This window comes from Limanda limanda, chromosome 18 (assembly GCF_963576545.1).
Source record: "Limanda limanda chromosome 18, fLimLim1.1, whole genome shotgun sequence".
NCBI lineage: Eukaryota > Metazoa > Chordata > Actinopteri > Pleuronectiformes > Pleuronectidae > Limanda > Limanda limanda.
In genome coordinates, this window is record NC_083653.1 from 12998390 (window position 1) to 13021802 (window position 23413).

The window sequence follows — 23413 nt, forward strand, 5'->3', positions numbered from 1 at the left end:
ATTTCTAAATTATCTTACATATTGTTTTGGAAGTGATATCACACTGTCTCCAAAGAATAAACAGAATCAGTTACACATTTGAAACCCGTGAAAGCATGTGCTCCTCATTAAGGAAGGAACAGCGACTTATCATAATAACGTCTCTGCCAGAGTGGACTGTCGTGCTCGCTTCCTTCTCGGCGCGTCTGGAAAATCGTCATAAGAGGAATCAGCAGGAGCTTTGTAGTGGGATTTTACACTGGGGCTGATTTATGCGATAGGAAGACAGAACTAAAAAGACAGACAGAGGAGCTGGACCGGGGCTGCGATGGCTGGCTTAAATTGTCAACAGGTGCACTGCTCGCACACAAGCTCACGCAGTGGCTTGAAAGTTATGTAGCTGTATTATCAAACGTTAAGAGGACTCTGTGATAACAACATGTGAGTCGTGCAGAGAGAGAGCGAGAGGTGTCAGGGGGTTCAAAGGGCAGCAGGGTGGGGCTCCACAAACCCAGTAATATCCCCACAACCTGACTGGAAACATAAACATGACAAGGCTACGCTCGCTGGGGGGCCGGATCGGTTTCTTGAAGAAAATAACCATTGGAGTCCATGGAATGTCTTAACTGCCAAAAAGAGTGTGGGAGAACATGAAGCAAAGGAGGGATAAGCCAAGAGAATAATACAGTTAGTGGCTAAAGTAACGCATGTCGACATTTCCCTGAAATCCTATTCAATCCGAAATATTTATACTGATCAAGTCTCTAAAACGTTAAATCCTGAAATTGAATTGGAACAAGTCAATACATAGCGAGTTCACTCTAATATAAACCAGAAACATCTTTGAGATCAACAGCTGCCATCAAGGTTCTGGTGGATGTGTTGACATCCAAGTATAAATCTATGTGCAATGATTGAGCAACTTAACAACCGAACTGTGACCTTTTCACCGCTCACATGCCTGAAAAAGAAATAAACAAAATCACAAAAGACTCGCTGTTAGGGACCTGATAGTGATAAGGAATGAACCGGATAGCATCTGAGCTCGTAGATAATCCGTACAGCGTGAAGAGGTGAGGAATGTGGAAGGAGGCTGAGGCCGCGCTCAGCGAAGTGGATGCAGAGTGGGCATGACAGAGGGGAGGTGGAGAGGGACAGGAGGTGAAAAGAGATAAGGGACGATTAACCATCAACACCTTGGAGTTCAAAGATTGTACACTCAATATCTTTTTGAAAAAAAAAGTCTGATTTAGGTTCATTTAGGTTCATGATCAAATCATCCAGTCTAGGATAAACACAGGTTTCTAAATGATGGCTTTCTAGTGTAATAGTCCAACTGATAGTGGCAGCAGTCGTGAATGTGTTCATACAAGAAAACTACTTTTTTCTCCTTCAAGTTACAGATGTGTAAAATATGAGGCATTTTAAGATCCACAAGAATTTAATAAAACTATTAAAGCACGAAAAGAGATACAGACCACTTGTATAAAGATATCAAGGATTAATATAAACACGCAGAAAAATGTTTCAAAAGAAAACTTTGTAAATATCACAAAAAGTAAAAATATTGCTACTGCAATTCATGACAATGTTAAAATAAAATTATAATGATGCCCTTCTGCCGTCTTCATCCTCTTGCTTTTTTCAGCATTTTCTAAAAAGAAAAGAAAACATTTCTGTAAATCTATTTCCCGTTCAAAATGTTCAAGACATCAATTTAAATCACTAATACCAATTTGACATGTGCTTATATTTAAAGAGAACGACAATTGAGAGTCAACAAGAGATTCAAGTAAAGTAAATACTAAGTGCTAAATCTCTTCTATAAAACAAAGAAGTAGGAGAAGATCGGGTAAAAAGGGGTAAAGTATCTGCTGGTTAGGCATGTAAGTATGTTAGAGGAAACAAGAAATCATATCATATTTATATCGTATATATTTTTTTATATATAAAATAAGAAAAAGGTTCAAGTGAATTGACAAAATAAAAGAGGAGGAGAAATGTCCAAAGGTCAGGCTGCAGTGAATTCAAGGCCAGTGTCAAATACCTAATTTGTGAGTCTATGCGAGACTAATTGCACTTTGAGTAATGTCTTAATTACAACAAACTTTAAAACAGAGATATTGATCGGGGGGCATCTAAATTTACATAGACGGATATTAACCTTTGAGCACAGTGATGTACTTTACACTGCGTAGGAATATATTTTAGAGTGAAAACCACTGGACATCAGCTGAAAAATGTACATTATGTTGAGCTGCTACTGAAACTTTGTGACTGTCTGTTGTCATCAAGACAAAATGACAACAAACATTTTTTTGAATCTTTAAATTTGTGCATTGGCAGAAAAAAGCTCCACACATTTATCATGTCCTTGTTTCCCATGTATGTAAACCATGAACCATCCCCAAGATCAGTAGTGTGTGTTGCAATGTCTGTGAAATGCTACAACACAGAGGCATCAGGGATCGTCTTGACAGGAACAACCACTGACAACTCACTTAAATCATCTTTAAGCAGAAAGTCACGATATCATTGGGTTTAGCTTCTCGAGTGTGAATCTTTCACTGCTCCTCTCTTTCCGTGAATTTAATATCAAGGTCTTTAACTGAACCTCAGATTCAATGAACTAAATTTTGAGACTTTGGAGGACTGAAGGGACAAAATAAGATAACATGGGATCATAGGAACATGGGATTGGCCTCAGTTCATCACCGTCTGGCATTTGATAGACGAAACAATCATCTGGGTAAATATTAAACAGGCAGCAGTGATAATCGCCTAATATTAGCTGCATCCTTTTATCACATAACGTTTAAAATATATTCAGTTCAGTTTGTAGATGTCATGTTAGTGTGATGTTAACACAAGATAGACACAGGCAGGGATCTGAGCGGAGTCGGATCTGACCTTGGAGACTGCTTTCACATGATGAGCTCTGATGGTTGCAGACTTTTCCTCAAACGCGTTGGCCTTGGCCTCCTCTGCCAGGTTGCTCAGGAACAACAGCGTGATCAGTTCAATCTGCAGAAACAGGAGAAGACTCGCCTGAGGTTCCAGTACTTGTAGTGAACTCATGACCAACAGCCCTCTGTACAACATTTTCCTGCCTGTTTATTTTGAAATGTGAAGTGATACACACACGTTGCAATAGACTATACAAACACATATGTAATAACTTTTTAGACGCACTCCATACAGTTAAAGTGGTTCCTTCATTTACAACGAATGTCACACTGTGCCTTTGAATAGATAGATAAATAGATAGATAGATAGATAGATAGATAGATAGATAGATAGATGTACTTTATTTATCCCAAATTGGAAAGTGATTGTGTTATATCAGCACATCAAGGGCATTGCACATTGAGCGACGAACAAAAGCCTAAATAGAAAAGACGACTAAAGTGACAAGCGTGCAAAACTGCAGTAGTTGTTTGCACAGGTAAAGTTATATGACTAAAATAAATAAAAATGACTATAATATGTGCAGTAACATATATTCACAGTTACTGCAGGAGTGATGGGAGAGTTTTGGTGTGGACATAAACTACAGGGCTAGGGGTTTTGAGGGTTCACTGAATGTATTAAGTCTTAGTTTTGTATAATATTGTGTAGGACTTTTAACTTGCTTCTTTTTATATTTAACTACTGCCATGCGGAGCTGAGCTGTTTCCTCTTCTCCAACACCTTTCATTGTGCTGTCCACCCTGTGTTTCACTTGCATATGACAAATACAACCTTTCAGGTCAGCTAGCTTAAGCAAAAGTTAGCCACACACAAAGTGAACAGTCAAAATAACGTGGTTTGGTTTGGTTCTCGTACCATCGCTTCAGACGCCGGCCTCACGTTCACGCTCCCCTTCGCCTTCATCTTGATCGTGCTCTTCAGCTTCGGGGCCTTGTTCAACATCTTCGCAAAAAATGATCCGAACGAAAGTAACGAGAACGACAGCGACCAGCTTGTTTACGTTTTCCAATCTCCCGCTCCTCTCACTTCCGGGACGTCTTCTTCTTCTTCGTGGATTTCCTCTCCGCTCGCTGCATTACTGCCATCTATATGTAGACCTGTTCTTTTGAACGGGATTTAAAAGGTCTTATTTGTGTGAGGACAGAATAAATTCGAGCAAAAAATTCTCTCTGCAAACACCTAAAAGAAAAATAAGACAGAGATATGCAAACCAGGGTTTTACTGCAGTTTCTCATTTCACTCATTATGTTTTCTATGCTGCCATCTAGCGGCCGCACTGGCTACTATCTTATAGGTATTGGACAGTAATGGCGGCCCCCACGGAGGCAGCAGCCGGCATGAACCTGAGCAACATGAGCAACATGCTGCAGTTTATGAAACTTATCGGACAACTCAAAGTAAGAGGCGTCATCAAACTCTGTTCTAGTGACTGTGTCCGTGGGCAGGAAAGAAAAGTTGATCGGTTGTAGTGTGATGCTCTGGATTCGCTTTTTTAGGCTCAGTTTCCTTTCTAATAGTTCTCCTGGTTCCGATCAGTGTAGTACCACACACTCACACACCCAAAGAGGTACATAAATGACTAAACACACGCACACACACACACATAGAGAGAGATCTGGCTGCTGTAAACAAAATAATTCAATTATTAATTTCTGATGAATCTATATGGATTTGTTTCCATTTGTGGGCTACAATACAAATAAAGATCCAGTCAAATGTATTAATACTTTACTTTACACTCTACTTTCCTATTAACTAAGATAATCTTCAATAATTGGGGGCGGATAACTGTTTTTGTGGTCCACTTGCTTTGTTGTGGTTTTTTAACCAACAGAGCAAACCTGAAGAAATTAAAAATGTTTTGCCTGAAGATAACAAAAAAAAACAGTAAACAACAAAATGTGTCATTGATTTCAGTGAATTCACAAACACAGACTCACTGATCTGGTGGAATAAGTTGTGAAAAATTGCTTGTTTCTCCCACAGAGAGTCCCACGGACCGGCTGGGTGTACAGGGAGGTGAAGAAACCCGAGAGCGTATCAGACCACATGTACCGCATGGCCATGATGTCTCTGACCATCACTGACCCCACAGTGGACAAGGACAGGTGGGATACACATGTACACGTTGACCTTCGAACATCATCTGTTTAAAGTTTGTACATTTAAAAACTTGTAGAAGATAATATTCACTGCAAAATTAAAAATCTGTTATCTACTCATGACTAACACCTTCACTATCGACCCCCAAACTACAACTCAAACCGGTTCCGCATTTATTAACGTCTCCAATCAATCTGTCTGTCCTCAGGTGTATAAAGCTGGCTCTGGTTCACGACATGGCAGAGTGCATTGTGGGAGATATTGCTCCCTCAGACAACGTCAGTAAAGCAGAGAAACACAGGAGAGAAGAGGCAAGAGACGAGCAGCGTTCACATTACAACTAAACACTATGAGTCCAGCAGTATATGTTACTGTTTGTGTTTTAAAGCAAGACGGTAGACATCTCTTTAAAAAGCCGTCACTATCTTTGTCTTGTAATAAATCTCACTTTTCTTGCAGGAAGCGATGAGACATCTGTCCGGTCTCCTGCCAGAGGGTCTCAAGCAGGAGATGTATGGGCTGTGGGAGGTAAAAAGTTTAACTAATCTAACAACAGGAGGACTGAGTGTTTGTAGGATAATGACACAGACGTGTGTTATCTGCAGGAATATGAAACTCAGAGCAGTGCAGAGGCCAGGCTGGTGAAACAGTTCGACCTCCTGGAGATGATCCTGCAGGCTCACGAGTACGAAGAGCTGGAGGGAGCGCCAGGAAGACTTCAGGAGTTTTTCGACTCCACAAACGGTGAGTCTCCACTCTGTTGTGCTTTTGCTGAACAGCAAATATTTTTAAAAAATGTTAGCTTTTATATTTTCCTTTGTTCTCAGGCCGTTTCCACCACCCAGACGTGCTCCAGCTCATCAGCTCTTTGAATGAAGAGAGAGGCCGTCACATGAACAAAACTGATGCCACAAAGAACTCTGGGAACTCTGAGGCCACTGGTGGCGTATCTGCACGGCCACACTCGCCTCCACACACCTCCTGACTGTAACACAAACAACACAGACTCATCCCTAGTGGACGGACAGAGATAACGGCCACACAACTATGTCACGTGACCAGATTTGTGAACGGAGGTGGGAAACTGAAGTTGGGGAATTTCTTTTTACCTCAGTGTTAGATCCATGCTGTCCTGGAATCTGTATCGTTCATTTTCTATAATAAATCCATTCTGATTATAACCAATACAAATATTACCAGATAATATATGAATACAATATGATTCAATGTTTCAGATATTGTACAAAGAGAAACAATACTTGACAATACCAACACTTTGGAAATTGGAGAGTGGTAACAGCGACATAATCAGGAAACCGCTGCATTTTTTTGAAAATTGAGAAAACAATTGTTTGATCAGAACAAAGAGAACAATTAGAAACATAAAAATGTTATGTTCTCTTCATTGTTTTTTTCAGTTTTTTCTGCAGCTTCAGTCACAGTTTTTTGTTTTAAAAACAGTCACACGTCATGTTTGGTTTAAGTGATTTTTATTATCAGACATAAAAACAGTTTTTTAAAACAGTGTGTAATTAAATGTATGAATACAACTGAATATGTTAAACACAATGTTGTTATATGTCAATGTCACAGTTTATGTCTTTGGGAGTTTTAGTACAAGCTGTTTTTTTAAAGATCTGAGTACAATTTGATTTCAAGCCATGGTTAACGTATAAATATAAAACATAAGCTGGGTTTCATATTTTCAATGATAATAAATCAGACCTGACAACTTTTTCTTGCATCACATAAGTTACGTTTTGTGAATATTGACCTAAAGTTTCATGGACGGACTGAAATGATGCTTTTTTATCACTTTAACACATGAAAGACAGTATTTATTAGAAAAGAGACATGATCACATTTACTTTATCTTTGGTGGTGTCAACTTTCTCATAGTGAAGGTAGAAATGAAACACTCTTTCAGCTTTAAGCGGGTTAGTTGTGCTCAAACTCAGATCTGAGCTGGTGTAAGTTAGGACGTGTGCTGGGTTTCAGGGTCACGTTACAGTGACAGGTTGTGTTACAGTCTGATACTCAGTATATGTACGATACATGTATATTCTGTGAATCAGCAGCAGGTGACAAAAACATATTTTTTTTTAACATTCCGATCAAATACAGCTACACCGTTCTATACTGACTCACAGTTAAGAAGTTCTCTAGTTCGTATTACATATCCTCAGTCACAGCTGTCTTAGAGCAAAACTGTTTGCAGAGAATCCAGCATCAGATTTCATCATTTGTGATTTATCAGATAATTTTTTTGTTACAGTCATCAAAAAACCAAAACTTCAAGACATCATTTTTTTTTTCATAAACAAAAGGTAACACATGTCCATATTTCACCGCACGTCTGTCGTGTGCAGGGACATATAGTGTCTCATTGCCTCTTGTATAAACTAGTATTTACTGTAGTGTGAATGAACTGAGTATAGTATAGAGCATTGGTATGATCCAGCATTAAAACGGGCTCCAGCAAACGTGTTTTACATTCAACAAGTTGTTTGACTGCAATTTTCGAAAGAATTTCAGGTGCTGTGATCAAATCTTAAAGCAAAAATGTCAAACATTTACTGGTTTTAGCTACAAAGTGTTTTTGTATTTGTTTTTTTTTGGTCATAAAAAGCAGTAAATTAGTTTTGGACTAATGGACGGGGAAAACTAAAAACGCTTTAATACTTTCTAAGGCCTTTTTGAAGAAGAAATATAAAATGAATTCCATGCTTTTTCAGACTTTTAAAACCTGCAGATTATATGCAGGAACACGTATCTTGTCTTAGTGTAAAATCAATAATACGGCATCAGTTGGTGTTATATATAATATTTTGTTTCTAAGCTTTTAAATCAAACACATATTTCTAATAATATCCTAAACTGTAGTTTTGTTTTTCTTGTTATACAATTGAAGAGTGGTTGTTGTATAGTGGAGCAGCACTGTCATAAGTCCAGTGAGACTGTTTCCACTTTGGATGGATTTCCAAAGCACAAACAGGGATGAAGGTTTTGAAGCTGAGGTTCTAGCTGCGATTTGACACAGAGGAACAAACACACGAAGCTCAGTGACAGAATAAAAATAAACCGAGGCACGAGAAAGTAAGTGAACCCTCTGGAGATATCTGCATTCGACTTAGATGAAGATCAGATCGGTTTTTAAATACAGCTCAAATACTTTCTCTTCTCACCTCTGGATTTTTGGTTTCTCTGCCTCCTGATGTTGTTTTGGAATCTGCTCATCCTCCTTTCACATCATCAGATTTTTTTGCCGAATCATCTTAAAACACCTCAAATAAAATGATTCTGTTCCGTCAGAGCTTTTAGTGGATATGTGACAAAGTGCTGTGATATATCAGTGATACAGCTCCCGGTTTGTTAGTCCCGCCTCCTGGTTTGGGATGCAGCCTTAGCACTGCCTCTCCGAGCTGTCTGTCAGGTTGTTGGTGGGCGTGTCCTGAGAGCTGGCGTTGGCTGCGGATGAGAGGACTTCTTCAAAGCTGCCTCCGGCCCCTGTGCCACCAACCTTTGTCTGGTATAAAGAGAAAGGAAAGAAAACTCTGAGATGTTAAAGGTCACTCATCTTCCTTCTGTCTCTTTAAAACACCATTGTTGTACTTCCGAATCGCCTCAAGGGGGCAGAGTTTCACAAAGACCAACACTGACATTGGAAGGGAACATCATTTTAACAGTCCATTCAGATTTTATTTAAACTTTGTATTACTTATCTTAAACATACAGTATTGGAAAGTTTCCTTGGCAGCAGTAGGATATTATAAAGTACTTTATTTACTGCATCTACTATTAAGTACTGTATTTATTTTGTTATGTAATCATGTACTTTACTTAAGATTTATGGTCAAAAACTTTTATTCCACTACATCAGCAAATATCTGTACTTTCTACTAAATGGATTTGTATTTGTATTTATATAGCGCTTTACTAGTCTGATGATGACCACTCAAAGCGCTTTACAGTACAGTTACACATTCACCCATTCACACACACATTCATACAGTGCATCTACTTGCAGCACTTTGTTATTCTATGGGGGGCTATTGAGGGTTCAGCATCTTGCCCAAGGACACTTCGGCATGCCGACCTTCAGGCTGGAGGACGACCACTCTACCCCTCAGCCACAGCCGCCCCCGTCTACTCCACTATTGCTTTTTTTTACAATGCATTGTGTTACATTATTGACCAATAACAAGAGGGGAATTGATGCTCTGATCCAATCAGAGTCGGCAGGTAACATTAGACCCCGCCTCTTTTAGTCTCTTCACTCATGATTCATTGCATTAGAGAATAAGCTACACTAGGCAACCACCTTTACTTTTAAATATTCCACTTATATATAAAAGCAGGTGCAGTACTTACTTTTGCTCAACTACAAAAGTCAATGTGGTATTTTTACTTTAATTAAGGTACAATGGTTGAGTACTTCCTCCACCACTGTTCCTGTTGCAAGCTCTGCCTCACTTTATAATTACTGTATAATGCACATAGGACATTGGTGATTATACAGTACAGGAGACATTTTTAATTTTTATAAAAGTTTAATAATAGTTGCTAATATATTTTATTTCATTTAAATATGAGATATAAAGTACTAAGAAATAACACAGAGAGTGTTAAAAAAGAGAGTTTTCTCATGTGTACTTGTTTACACAGGGCCCTGATGTCACTGAGATGAAAAAACAGGAAGTTAAAAATGAAACAAAGAACAAAGCAGCAGTTTAGCCTTCTGCTCGACAGAGTAGATGTGTACAGAAACAGGTCAAACACAGACCTTTATCTCTAACCTCTCTCTACGCCCATAAAGTATAGATAAATGATGAGAATCTGCTGCTTTACTGCGAGTATAAATAAATGTGTGTGTTTACACTGAGTCACACTGTAAACCTGCAATTAAACACAGATTATAGTGTTTTGAATGTTTGATAGTTGATTTGGTACTCCAGATTTTTTCGTGGTTTAGAAATGTCGATTTCAAAATATATATTGCATACATTTGTGCACGGCTTGGAGTGAAACACACAAACAAACACACACACACATACAACGATACTCACCTTAAGAGTTGATACTGTATTTTCAACTTTCTCCTCAAAAGACTTGAAGCTGGGAGAGTTTCTGTAAAGACAAAAGAAAAAAATATGTCATAAACTATTTCATAACACCCTGAATTACTTCCTGAAATAATAATAAAGTCCCTAATGTGACGTCAGTTCAAAAGGACTCTGTCATGTAAGGAACTGAGCAATGAGTTATTTGTGATATGCCCAATGGGAGAGTTTTCCTATAAGAGTATGCATTTTCTGTATTAGCAGAAATAACTGAACTGAGGTAGTGAACTGAAAACAAAATGATGGTGTGAGCAGATGTCAGGTTTATTAACTTTCACAGGTTTATCAGAGTCAGAGTGACCATATTATTCTGACACTGATAAACACATTAACTAATCTATCGCAATGTTATAATATCCACAATAATTTAGATAAACTTAGTAAATTCTAGTGTAAAAAAAAATTCTCCCAAAAATTGCCATAAAAAGAAAAGAAACATCTAACAACCACACACACACATAGGTTACCTCATGGATGGCATGCTCATAGACTGTTTGATAGAGTAGCTGTTTCCCAGAGAGCGTGGTGAGAGAGAGTTAATGATTAGCACAAAGTACACAAGCACATATGCACGGACGCACGCACTCACGCACACACACAGACACACACAGACACACACATAGTTAAATTGGTCTACATTCAGCAAGATAGAAAACATTGTTTGTATTTGAGGGGTCATATAGATGATGAACTGAGAGACGAGGTGAGATGGTGACATATCCAATCTGACAATGGATATGAAATGGTTTCGCAGGGAAACTGGTTGTTCTACTGGAGGAGGAATATAGACGGTAACACCTACAACATGCAATATGATATTATACAAGGCTGCAAATCACATTTATTTACTTTCAGAAATTTCAGCGATAAAGTAACTGTTCAAAAGTGAAATAAAAAAAGGATGCGTGTTCCTAAAATACCCTCTTCCTATTTCCTTAGCTTTAGGATTTCTTTAGAGCTACATGTAAATGCATGAGAGTTCATGACACCTTGTTCACATGATTCATTGATAGAATTTATTTTTGGCTTATCAGACACCAGAATCAATTAGATGTGCGTCTGGACTGAGACGAGCGCCTGACCTGAGTGAGGGCTGCCGTCCAGCGGGGGGGCAGCATTCACTCAACAGGACTCAGCTGACCAACCGCTCATACATCTATTGAGTTAAGGCCGCTGCCTAATTTGGCATAATCAGCTGTGTGACTCTTACCCTATAGAGTTGGACCTTGTGAAGCATGGGGGAGGATGGAAAACAGTTTAAGAGGCTTCGAAAAAGCCAAAACAGCTTTTAAAATTCATGTTGAAAAGGTTGTTATTCATAACATATTTTTCTCTACTAAAGATCAACTGGTACTGGTATTAATAAACTTTCGCTCAGTTGTGCACGGGACAAAATATAAATACTTGACTGAAATTAAACACTGCAAACATAGAAAACCCTTATTTACATTTAAAGAAATCCATCAATGAATAATTGTTAATTACACACACACGCACACACACACACACACACGTACACCAACACACACTGCAAAGACAGGAATAAAAAGTGTGTTGCTGCAAGAAAAGTCACACAGAATAAGTGACAGTGGCACAGCAACACCAAACCAAAGAGAGGGGGAAAACAAATTATAAAATGACAAATAGTTTTAATGTTGATTTGATGGGTGAAACAAACTTGAATCAGATTTTTATGGGATGAAAATAAGCTTTAAGCCAAGAATGAGACGAAACAAATAAAACTGCTGACAGTGAAATGCCTTAGATAGATAAACGTGTAATAAATAGAATGAATAAAAATTCAATAAAACACGGCTAATTAGCTCAATGGAGCAATAACATTAAATAAAATTTAAACCTGTAATTGAGTTGTATATAAACATGTAAATATGTCTAAGGTTATGTTGTTGTAAATATTATGTGAATTATTCTAGTAAAATATGCTTCAGGACATAACAATAATAGAAACAAAAGCAAACATGAGCAAACTGTGGTGTGTTGTATTCTCTGGGAATAAAACTTAAGAGAAAACCAGTTGGGACTAATTTCACCCAAGAACATGCTTTGAACAAGAACATGCCCAAATGTTCATATGTACCAAACCTACACAAACACACACACACACACACACACACACACACAAACACTCGACATACCTCCGAGGGAACAATAACTCTAGACCAACCATGCTGGAATACACCAAAGACAATACACTGTTTTAAAAAGAAGACATCCCATATCAAAGTTTCAAGGTTAATGCTGAAAGCAGCAGTGTAAATATGAAATGGTAACATATCATGACTCATTTCTCAAACAAGACAGAAATAAAAAAAGCTCTCTGCTTGAATGAGCAGGTATGTACAGCATGTTGAGGTGTCTTCCTCCAATCAGCTTTGTTCCCTGACCCTGACCTGAAGGCTTTTGTCCTGTGATCAACACACACTCTGCAACATGCTCCCACACACAAACACAGGCCCTCATTCTGCTACTTTCCCTTGTTGTAGTACACACAAATGCTCTTTATATTCCACACACAACAATAAAGACACTTTCACAGTTGTTCTCTGACAGCCTCTCGCTTTCTTTTCCCCGTCACTGCCTCACACAGAGCGACGCAGGGCGTCAGAGAGGAAGAAAGTGACGGACGGACACAGATTTGCTTTAGTCCTTCAGCTCAGAAAGCAGCTTAACGTGCTCTTACATAATCTCAGCCTCCTCTGAACGGAGGCAGAGCAAGAGTCAAACCTCAGGGATGGACAGCACAAACAGAAACATGTCTGTGATCTGGATACAAGTGGGAATGCATCAGTGGAGGATGAGATGGGTTGAACTGGGTTGGTTTGTGCAGATGAGTTTATGATAAATGTTTTGAGATGAGCTAATGCACAAGCAGGGCTGGAAAAAGACACATGTGAAGGGTTGCGTGATGTTTGAAAAGAGAGACGCAGAGGATGATGTGGATTTAAATATTATTTATGGATGCAAATGAAGGAGGAGGCAGTTGACCCTGCAGATTATCATCGGACAGACTGCTGGCACCGGTGAAAACATGACGGCTTTAGATGTGTAATGAATCGAGTGACGTTCTGTACCTCATGTCTCCAAACTTCTTGGTGATGGTGGAGCCGAAGGTGCTGAAGGCAGCCGAGGTCTTCTGTCCTGCTGTGGAAAGCGTCTCTGAGGTCTTCCTGTATCTGACACACACATGGATATATTTTACACATTCAAGTAATGAGCCCAAACTCATATTAACACAGTATTCAACAGAGCCCGAACAATATATCGGTTGGTTGCTAATATGGCCGACAAGAGCCATACCAGCGTACTGCTGTAAACATTGATATTTGCAGATATGAATACCTTTATTTGACAGACCAAACTATACAGAATAATGTACATTTGTTTATTTACTTAATTGAAGTTCTATATGTTATGTTACGTTAGATCTTTTTATTTATATATTTTATTATATATTATAGGGTTAGACTTAGGTTTAAGTTTGTGGGTAAACTTTAAAATATCGAATTTTCTTTCTCACTTTAACTCCTAATTATCACTCTTACAACTTTAACAGTTAAATCAGTGATTTAAATACCCAGGTTCCAGGTGATTTCATATTTTAAAGTCTCGTATTACTTCGTGGGTCTTGTGGTGACCCTTTTCGGTTTCCATGGGGATCATAAATTGGACCTTAAACCAATCATGTGTCTGCGTGTCTCACACGTCTCCCAGCACTGTGGTCACACTTGTTCATTATAGATGAGAATGGAGGCTGTTTGTGTGTAAGGTTTCAGGCCGAAGTGTAACTGGATAAGAAGTGAGGCCTGTGGAGACGATCCTCTTCCTCCTCCCTCGTCTTTATGTTTCTGGGGCTGGAAACTGACCATCGAATCATTATTTCTAATGGTGACTCTTTAAACCCTGTCCTGAAATATGCTTCCATGATAATATACAGTTTATTACAGTTCAAATTTCTAGATTTTTATTGTCGTTGTGTTTTACAGTTACACATTTATAAATCTGTCATTAAAATATAAAGTTTACCCCCCTACTGTAGATAAAAACACAGGTAAGTGTTTTTCTAATCTGCAGGAAACCGACATTTACTCTGCAGCCGAAAAGCACAGGAGACGATACGTGGTTATCTTTCCCAGTTCTGGAGGAGCCATTTAAAGCAAATTGTGCCGTGAGGTCAACAACAGCCCTCAGCACCGTTTGATGGGTTTTTAATTAGATTAATGATGTGAGTGTGTGTGTGTGTGTGCCTGAACACAACAATGATACGAAATCACACACACGCTGCGCCGCTCCAAGCAGAGGATTATTTCTTTTTAATTGAGTTTATTGATATCTGTGTTTTTAAAAGATTGTTGAGTTTAGAGGAGGATATCTGCTGTGGGAGCTACCTGCTCTTTGTGTATGTTCACTTTCTTTGTGTGTGTCCTCTAAAGGGCAGTTATGTTGACAGCAAACAGAGAAGCCACTCTGCTGTGAGCTGCTGCTTTTACCACCACTGTCACACACACAGACACAAACACACAAACTTACGCCGTGGAGCTCTGCATGTCGTGCCAGCCTCTGGTGAAGTTGGTCCTGAGCTCGCTCAGAGGACTGATGCCCAGTTTCTGTTTGAGCTCTGCATGCTGCTTCTCTTTGGACGCCAAAACCTGCCTCAGGGTACTGATCTCCTCTTCCAGCTTCACACACACACACAAATACACACAGAGATGAACACAAAGTACTGGCCCTTTAACTGTCTTTGTTCCATAAAATTGTGTGTGTGTCTGTGTGTTCATACTTTGGCCAGTTCTTGCTGAGCCTCTTCTCTCTCCTCCTCTGTCATGATGGAGTTGTTCAAGTTGACCTCTGACACCAAATCCTCATCGGCCTCTTTCAGTGGTTCAGAGTCCAAAAAACCTGCAGGAAATATTCCACACACACGGTGAAGCGCAGATTAATGGACGTGTGAAACAAACGAGACTCGAAGAAGAGAGAGAGGGAAAGATGTGTGAACGAAATTGACCAGACAGCTTCTTGCTGATCTTATTCTTCTGTCACTACCCAGAGCTTGTGACCGAAGGTGAGGGTCAGGACATCCACTGTTCCCTTTGTGGCTCAGCTCCTTCTTCAGCAAAACTTTGGACTGATTCAAATCTGATATAGATTGCATGTCCCAATTTAGCATCAGTCATCAATCATCAATATTACAAATACAATAAGGTATGTTTCCTCACTGGGGCAGATTTCTGTTCTACAAATAACAATGTACAAAAACTTACAGCATGATTTGTTGTTGCTCAAATAAACTAATTTATTTCTGCATTTTAAACTGTTAAACCATCATTTGGAACAAAGCACTGTAAACCCCCCCCCCCAACTAATTGTAATGCTTTCTTAAGGAAAAGTTATTTATCCTGCTTCGTCCCATTTTACCTCCCTGTGTTTCTGGTGTGTTTGTCTCTCTGCTTTTTTTCCTTTATTTTGTCTATGTGTCTGTCCACATGTCTGTCTGTCTGTGTCTCTGTCTGTCTGTCTGTCTGTCTGTTTGTGTCTCTGTCTGACATGTTACATAATCGTTTAGCTGCAGCCTGTTGAGCCCTAATCTGGATTAACTGATATGGATTAACTTGCTTTAACTCCACTGACTGACACTACAGACGGCTGCACACAAACAGTTCCCACACACAAACACACACACAAACACACACACACTCACAATGACACACACACATAAAACTAACTGATGTCAGTGGTTTAGTAAACAAATAATAGGGGGAATTTGAGGCAGTGAACCTAAATGAAAGACGTTATGTAAAACACAAGTTTGTTTGCACACACAAGCGTTCAGATGATCACGGGCACCAACTCTAATCGATCCAAACAAGATATGACGAATACTATTCATTTTGTGAGCAGTTTAATAAAGACATTTCTTTGTATAGAACATTTTGAAAACAGTCTTTATGAGAAAATGTCTGTTTATGCCCCTTAACACTGTACTTACACCTCTGACAACGCTATTTCTCATACACACAATAACACTGCCACACCCACAAACCCCAGCATACACTCTGTATATGCTGGCCCCAAGGTATGCCACAACTTCTAAGAAAAAGACAAAAAATGTCAAGGGCATTGATGAATGAAGCTGAAATGTTTTCCGCAAAGTGATGACGGTGGTACTCACTGTCAGCTGACCGGCCTCAGCTGACTTACTCTTGTTTACAGCTTGATGCAGCAGAAAGTTATTAAGTCTAATGCAGACCAGGAGATACTGACTGAATGAAGATCCAACAAAATGGCCTAAATAAAAAGTGAGAAAACACTGAAAACGAAATGATCCTGTCAGAAGTGCCCGGTGACCTTTGGCCCTCAGCTGAGACTGTGGCTATAAGGGCCTCAGGCTATGACCGGGCAAGACCAGACCAAGACCAGAACGGGACTTAAAGGTCAACAAGATGATAAGAAGAGGTTTACACATTGAGAACGTTTCTGCCTGATTAGCTTTATATAGCTGCAGGGTTTCCCAACAGGGTAACCCAGGGCAACAGAGGTTCCACACAGTAACAAGCAACGACTGTGTACACACAACCAGAGATAGGCAAATACATGTGGATCATTATGTCAGTGTATCTGTAGTGGAGCAGTAAAAACGACAGAGAGGAGATGGACTACTACTGTACCTGCGGCGAGGTTTCCTCTCTCTGGATGTGGCAGCATTGTAAGACACGGGAGGACAGGGGCAGGTTAGTACAGCCTGACTCAAGTGGAAAACAGCTACTACTGTAAAAATCTAAGGTTACAAGCGGGGGAACATCACCACATGCAGCAAAGACACACAGCTCACACAAGTACACAGGTGCAGCTTAAGGCTCTGAACTCAAGCACAGCGTGGACCAGCACAAGTCGGACCTTTCTATGATCGGGGAGCTATTTCTGCCGACATTACACAGCAGCAGGACAATCAAGGTTTTAAACCCCTGTGGCTCAGATGGAAGCTGTTCACAACTAAGTGCACTGAGGAATCAAAGGGAGTGTTTGTCCCTGTTCACGCAGCCATGTGGCGACCAGAGAGATACCAGGAGGAGCGCTGGTTTCAATTTGTCCTGCCAGGGCAAGATCCGTGGGAAGATAGCTACAACGCTCATTGGTTTGTTATCTAACTTCGCAAACATGGAATACAAACAGGAGAGGGATGCAACATCCTTAGCACAACAATTACCGCTTCCACTGAATTAGTTTCTTCTGTTGACGTATGCTCTCAATAATAGGCTCATTAGAAATAAAGGTAACCATGACCACACAAGTGCACATTTTTGGCATCATTTAGCATAGCATGTATTTATAATGTTGTAATCAAGTGCAAGTTGGTTTCTTTCCAGCTAAAGTGAGTTGCTTTCCTTTTAGCCAACATGGGTTGGGTTCCATTTAGTTTAAGATAAATGAATTCTATGGTTATGAAATATCGTCCATCTCACTTGTGCCAAGTTACAAAGTTGAAGCGTCACCTCATCACTGGTATTAGAACTGAAAACGTTTGGGTTTAAAGCACTGTGGACACGCAACTTTCTCTATAGCTACATGGTTATTTTTTTAATGGTGCTTTTCTTCTTTTTTGTATATTGATGATTATTCATTTAATTTACATTGCTCACAGCAGCTAATCGTGATCCAGGATGCTAGGGGTCAAAACTACATTTTTTAGGAAACGTTCACTGTGGTTGAATTTGTGGACTGTTTGTGTTGGCTGACCTAAAACCTGTAACTGTCACAACCAGCAACAGTTTCAGTCTGTTCCCCTTCAGAAACCAGTAGTAATGGCCATGTTAATTAAAGCAAGAAGAGACTGTGTCATTTCCAGTATGAACAACATACTTTTTGATAACATACAGTAGAGATGTGTCAACTTTTATGACGAATTGTATTATCTACATTTTTTTTCTTGTTCTATGTAGGCCCAATGTTTGCCAAGAACAAATTTTATGGCTGGAAAATAACAAAAAACATTCTTTACTTATTTTTTGGTTTGCCTTAACATAATCAGATGAAAAAAGTCTTAGGTAAATAAAATAATCTATTCATTCATTGTTGGTTTTAGCAGTTGACCTCAGTGTCCTTGGTGGCAGCTATGACCCTGGTGTGACCACAGAGGTCAGGTGAAAGGAAGTAAATATACAACCAAAGTGAACGGGTGTCTAGTCTACAGGCTCTAAACTACATTCCTCTTCACCTCTGCCATTCAGTTGCATATCCCAAATGGTGGGCATAACCCAGTTGTCAGAGTGGGACACTGATGTGGAGCCCCACCAATCCTCCCGCGGTGGTGAAGTGTTACCCCATTCTGTCGGGTTGTCCCCGTTTGTGAGCCCAGGAGCCGAGTCTTCACCGTAGTTCCACTGAACCGACTCCTCGGCACAGGGGTCAAGCATCCCCTCATTCCCACCTGAGCAAAGCAACAGGTACAGTCTCTTCTGGACAAAACTGACATAGCTGGATTCATTTTATTGTACAAGGAAGTTCTCAGGGGAAGAGGTTTCAGCCTATCTAATGACTAGCAAACTAGCTTATTGGCTTCCACCTGCACTTAGGGTTTTCTTTGGCCACTCAGGCAGGAAACAAGCTGTAAACACTAGATCCAGGCCGACTCGGATTTCCCGGGGACGATGCCAATACTGATATTAGGAAGCGAAATCGTCCTGATAAGAACTAGTGATATTTTAGCCAAATATTTTAGACAGAAGCTGTATTTTTCTGCTCCACGTAATGCGGTGGGGATTTATGTTTTTCCAGCTGGGAGAGTGGAGTCTTACCCTGCTCGCCCTCTTGTGTGGCTGAGTTAACCCACTCCTCTCCGGGACCCATGCTGCCCCAGTCCAACACTGCTTCTTCGCTGAGAACACTAGAGTACAGCTCTGCAGCAGAGGCAAGGCAGCAGGGCAGAGAGGAGACAAGAAGACTGGTTATACACACACACACACACACACACACACACGCACACACAACACACAACACACAAAACACACACACACACACACACACACACACACACAGGATCAGGTCCATCCCAGCCCTTGCCAGTAAATGGATAGCATCTACCTCCACCAAGGAGGTTATGTTTTCACCCATGTCCTTTTGTAGGTATTTAAAAGTAAGATTATACAAAAACAACTCAACAGAAACTTGGTGGAAGAACGCAGGTAAGAACCCATAAGATGTTGGTGCGGATCAGGATTCAGGGGTTGGATCCGGAACATTTTTTTCCCCCACTTCATTTACACCTTGTTCACCAATTTCCCATAAAATAGTTTATGGATCTTGATGAAAAGGAACAAAACAGGACAATTTAGAAAGCGGATATGAGCGTGTGCAGTTTGGTTCCTGCTTGATTGGACTTAAGTTGAATGTTGGGCATTGGCAAAGCTATGTGCTCAACTCGGACCAAGTCCTGTGAGGTCTGTTTTGTTCCAGTAGCTGGTGCAGGCGCCTTATCTGACTCTGCATTTGTGTAGGAACAGGAAATCTGACGTTTGACCCTTGTGGGCAGAGATCTGAACTCCTCTGAGCTCGTCAAACAGGATACAATTCCTGCATACTAACACTTGCACTGTCAGAGTTAACAATGAAACCTTTTTGTGTCTCTAATAAACACTTAGACAACAATACCCGAGGGTATGGAGCAATTCCCGGGGAGCTGATGAAATCTCATTACACCATACAGGAGGAAGCAGACCCGCACAAGAGCAGAGTTGATTTAATAATACTCGTTTCCTTCTGGTTCCACAGTTACAGGATTCAGTGTAAAACAAGCATGAAGGATGGCAGAGTACCCATCACGACCTCTGGTACATTTCATAAATCATCTGTTGTGCTGTTTAATCAACAGAAGACTATTTCATATATATCACAACACACACCCACCCCCCCCCCCTCTCTCTCTTTACTCCTGTTTCCATGTCTCCCCCCCTTCTTTCAGTCTGGGGTGGAATATCTGTGGTCACAAGATTCCTATTTGGTCCACGGGTCATGTGGCTATGCTAAATCAGAGGCCTGGGGATGGTCATATGGCTGCAAAATCAATTGAGGCTAAAGTGGCCGCCAAGCCGCCCGCAGCACGGCCAGCATACGCTATGTAAACCTGTTGGGTCCACATGAGATAAATCTTCTCTAATTTGTTGATCCCAATTTTCCCATAAAACAAGTTTCATGAACAATGCAAATCTTTCCCTCCCGCTCCATCTCTGGCCTCAAAGCCTCAGTGCCGACCTGTTAGCGGCGACACAGGTTCCCATTCAGACCTGGAATGCAAATAAACCATTTGACTACATGTAGGGGCAAACATTTACCCCACTGACTGAGTTGTTGCCCTATAACTCGATCGGTTACGGACTCACGCTTCACTCAAATCATCAGTAAATGTTAATTTGGTGCAACACAATTCATAGATTCTGAACGCCAGTAATATTCAATGATCAGATTTAGCAGTTCAAAACACAACACAACAAAATCCATCCACATACAAAGTAGATTTCATGAAGATAAAAGAAAATAACTTTCATGCAGGACATTACTGTTCCAATTTAAACTACAGGCTGGAGTCACATCTTCTGAGGATGAATTACATGAACTGAAACTCTCTGTTATAGATGATTTACTATCTACAGAATACATTCACTGTTTTATTATAGACGACCACATATCTCACAATAAATCTTTGACCATCACCTGGACGTCACAGGGAATGTTTTTTGGATTGGCTCGAATAAGCTTTAAGATGCTGGACACCATGTGAGTGTAACAGGGCTGTTCGCTTGATTTCAGAATGCAGTGGAAAATTGTGTGTGTGCGTGTGTGTGTATTTGCAACAAATACCAGAAATACCTGGAAACTCATGCATTAGAGCTGCGGATAGTACCAGAGCCAGGAAACAGTCTCCAGCCACAGTACTGGATGTGCTCTGGAGTTTCCATGTTGTGTTGAATGAACAGTAACACAAACCTCATGCTGCTCGTGCTGCTACTGCACACTGACCCACTGTGTTTGTGTAAGTGTGTGCGTGTGTGTGGTCGCTACAACAAATAACACACTCCATTCCCAGTGTAAACACATATTATATATATATATATATATATATATATATATATATATATATATATATATATATATATATATATATATATATATATATATATATATATATATATATATATATATATATAAAGGGGAAGCTGCAGGAAACTAAACCATGAGTTCACATCACTTCAGGTCAATGCATTTTTTCTCTCCACTCTTTCAGCTCAATGTGCAGCCAACATGGAACGTCAGCTTGTTATTACATCAACAAACAAACAAACAAACAGACAAACAAACAAACAGGCGCAGGGAGTAAACAAAGTGTCTCACCTTGTTGTCTGGTTTCCATCTTACACACAGACAGGTGACTCCTCGGATCTCCTCAGCCGGCTCCGTGGCTCGGTCAGTATTGATCACTGCTCGGGTTTACTCGGGTCTGCTCGGATGTCACGCGCTGCCCCAGCTTCCCCAGGCGGAGCTCTGCGCAGGAGCCAATGAGATCGCTCGGTTTTAATTTGTTGGTGTAATGTTCCGGACCTGTTTCCTCGCGAGGCGGAACTACACTGTTTAAAAAAAAAATTGTTTGTCATTGGTGGAGAAAGTCATTCCTATATTTACACTTGCAGACCATGTGCACTGTATAAATCTCGCTCAGGGTTTTAAGAGATGATACTGTGCATATTCAATATTGTAAATATTATTTACTATTTTCTCTATTTTATTATTCTAATTGTACTGTGTATGTATTTCACTATTCCCTTCAACTGCTGTAAAATGGCAAATCTTATCTTATATATAAAATAGCAAAAGCCTGCCAATGTAGAATTGTAAGTCCTGAATTCAGGTTTATCGAACAAAGTTAAGTATCAAAGTGTGCATGTTACTGAAGTGTCAAATCTAAATAGAAATTTAACATTGTTGTTGCAGCATAGGTTTGCTCTGAATTGTATTAAGGAAGATGTATAAACTCAAAATACTCATATAAAATACAAAACATTAAAATTCTAGAAAAAAAATTATAGAACTGTGACTTTTAAACTTCAGATTTTTTCAGCATCGTCGTATGCAGTCCTAATCTTTAATACATATTAACAACTATAATAATATTCAATAAGCAGAGATAAAGATATTTAATCAGTGTTTTTATTTCATGTTTCATTCAGTAAATTCCCTATTTATTGTTTTTACTAAATAAAATAATATTTTAATGTTAAAATGTATATACTTGTAATGCACTCATTGTTCAATCTAAAACACAAGGTTATGGGCTGCTGTGGCACACTGACGACCCCTGCTGGTATAATACTGTAGTCACTACACAGATGTCACAGATGGAGAGGGAGACTGGTGACAGACCAACAGATGTTGATCCTGAAAGCCACAAACACGTAGAATCCTGAAAAATCGAATTAAACAATCAATAAACCAGACAGAGAAGATGTCAACAAACAGTCAGACAATTTTTTTTCTTTCTGGTGTCATATATTCACATCAAATAAATCAGACTGAGACAGTTTGACTTTGGATCCATTTGTATTTATTCTCTGTCAGATCTTTGTGCCTGGCTAAGGGAACAGTAATAATAATAACATCAGCAGACAGATTTATCAGTGGCAGCAGGTGGAAGAATGTGGGGTTTGGGTGCAAACAAAGAGCACTCACATCAAGTTTAAGGCATTTCTTTGAATAGAAACACCCTTGATAAAAAGTGTCGCACATGTACATATAAGATGCTGTTTTTTTTTCCAGCAAGTGCATATCTAGAGAGGGAGAGGGAGTACACTGAGTACTGCAGACTGAACACCCACAGGCCTCCTGAGATAAAATCCCCCTGTGTGATTGTCTTGAAATGGACATTTGATTTCCTGCAAATGACACATCTTTTTGGTTTAATCACCATGCTCACTAAGCACGTTAGTCCCATACCAGCCTCATGGCAACTATTAAATATAGAGGGTGTTTCCTCCGTTTAATCCAAACAGTCAAAACAGTGAGGTTAGTATGAGCCAAAGGTGAAAGTTTCACTGGGAAGTGGCTGACACCCTGGATTGTGGTACCTGTAAAGATAATTCATTGTTTCATTTCTAGTTTTATGAATTTTTTCGTCAGCAATTTCAGAAAGTATAAATGTATACATTCTAGACTAACTGGTTTGGTGCTTGATTGGCCAG

At 39.8% G+C, this 23413-nt stretch overlaps 3 protein-coding genes across 5 annotated transcripts; 1 reads left to right on the plus strand and 2 right to left on the minus strand.

Annotated features, from left to right (window-relative positions):
* Positions 1–1444: 1444 nt before the first annotated feature.
* On the minus strand, positions 1445–3958 carry cenpw (centromere protein W). Its single transcript, XM_061091936.1, has 3 exons — positions 3805–3958; positions 2890–3003; positions 1445–1633 (listed from the first exon to the last, which is right to left on the minus strand). The coding sequence occupies exons 1-3, from the start codon at positions 3889–3891 to the stop codon at positions 1607–1609; spliced, it is 228 nt and encodes a 75-aa protein (XP_060947919.1). The 5' UTR covers positions 3892–3958; the 3' UTR covers positions 1445–1606.
* A 298-nt stretch (positions 3959–4256) lies between these two features.
* Positions 4257–6779, plus strand: hddc2 (HD domain containing 2). Its single transcript, XM_061091254.1, has 6 exons — positions 4257–4346; positions 4936–5057; positions 5261–5363; positions 5512–5580; positions 5658–5796; positions 5880–6779. Exons 1-6 carry the CDS (start codon positions 4257–4259, stop codon positions 6035–6037), a joined length of 681 nt encoding a protein of 226 aa, XP_060947237.1. The 3' UTR covers positions 6038–6779.
* On the minus strand, positions 6526–21689 carry tpd52l1 (tpd52 like 1). 3 transcript variants are annotated; one of them, XM_061091251.1, is made up of 11 exons: positions 21573–21689; positions 18983–19084; positions 18403–18615; positions 16856–16876; positions 14971–15089; positions 14721–14869; positions 13265–13366; positions 12329–12361; positions 10640–10678; positions 10119–10179; positions 6526–8578 (listed from the first exon to the last, which is right to left on the minus strand). In XM_061091251.1, exons 1-11 carry the CDS (start codon positions 21589–21591, stop codon positions 8456–8458), a joined length of 981 nt encoding a protein of 326 aa, XP_060947234.1. In that variant the 5' UTR covers positions 21592–21689; the 3' UTR covers positions 6526–8455. The 3 variants fall into 3 exon arrangements, with proteins under 3 accessions (XP_060947234.1, XP_060947235.1, XP_060947236.1); XM_061091252.1 differs by lacking the exons at positions 12329–12361; positions 21573–21689 and adding an exon at positions 11383–11397 and having other exon boundaries at positions 18983–19034; XM_061091253.1 differs by lacking the exons at positions 10640–10678; positions 12329–12361; positions 16856–16876; positions 18403–18615; positions 18983–19084.
* Between the last annotated feature and the right edge of the window lie 1724 nt (positions 21690–23413).

Excerpts from the sequence above, each read along its gene's own strand:
- cenpw (XM_061091936.1), bottom strand. The coding sequence starts at position 3,891 with ATGTTGAACAAGGCCCCGAAGCTGAAGAGCACGATCAAGATGAAGGCG. Across the intron at positions 3,004-3,804 it reads GGCCGGCGTCTGAAGCGATG|ATTGAACTGATCACGCTGTT; the intron begins GTACGAGAACCA and ends CTGTTTCTGCAG. Across the intron at positions 1,634-2,889 it reads ATGTGAAAGCAGTCTCCAAG|AAAATGCTGAAAAAAGCAAG; the intron begins GTCAGATCCGAC and ends TTTTCTTTTTAG.
- hddc2 (XM_061091254.1), top strand. The coding sequence starts at position 4,257 with ATGGCGGCCCCCACGGAGGCAGCAGCCGGCATGAACCTGAGCAACATG. Across the intron at positions 4,347-4,935 it reads AACTTATCGGACAACTCAAA|AGAGTCCCACGGACCGGCTG; the intron begins GTAAGAGGCGTC and ends TTTCTCCCACAG. Across the intron at positions 5,058-5,260 it reads CCCACAGTGGACAAGGACAG|GTGTATAAAGCTGGCTCTGG; the intron begins GTGGGATACACA and ends GTCTGTCCTCAG.
- tpd52l1 (XM_061091251.1), bottom strand. Across the intron at positions 15,090-16,855 it reads GAGAGGAAACCTCGCCGCAG|GTTTTTTGGACTCTGAACCA; the intron begins GTACAGTAGTAG and ends TATTTCCTGCAG. Across the intron at positions 13,367-14,720 it reads GACATGCAGAGCTCCACGGC|ATACAGGAAGACCTCAGAGA; the intron begins GTAAGTTTGTGT and ends TGTGTGTGTCAG.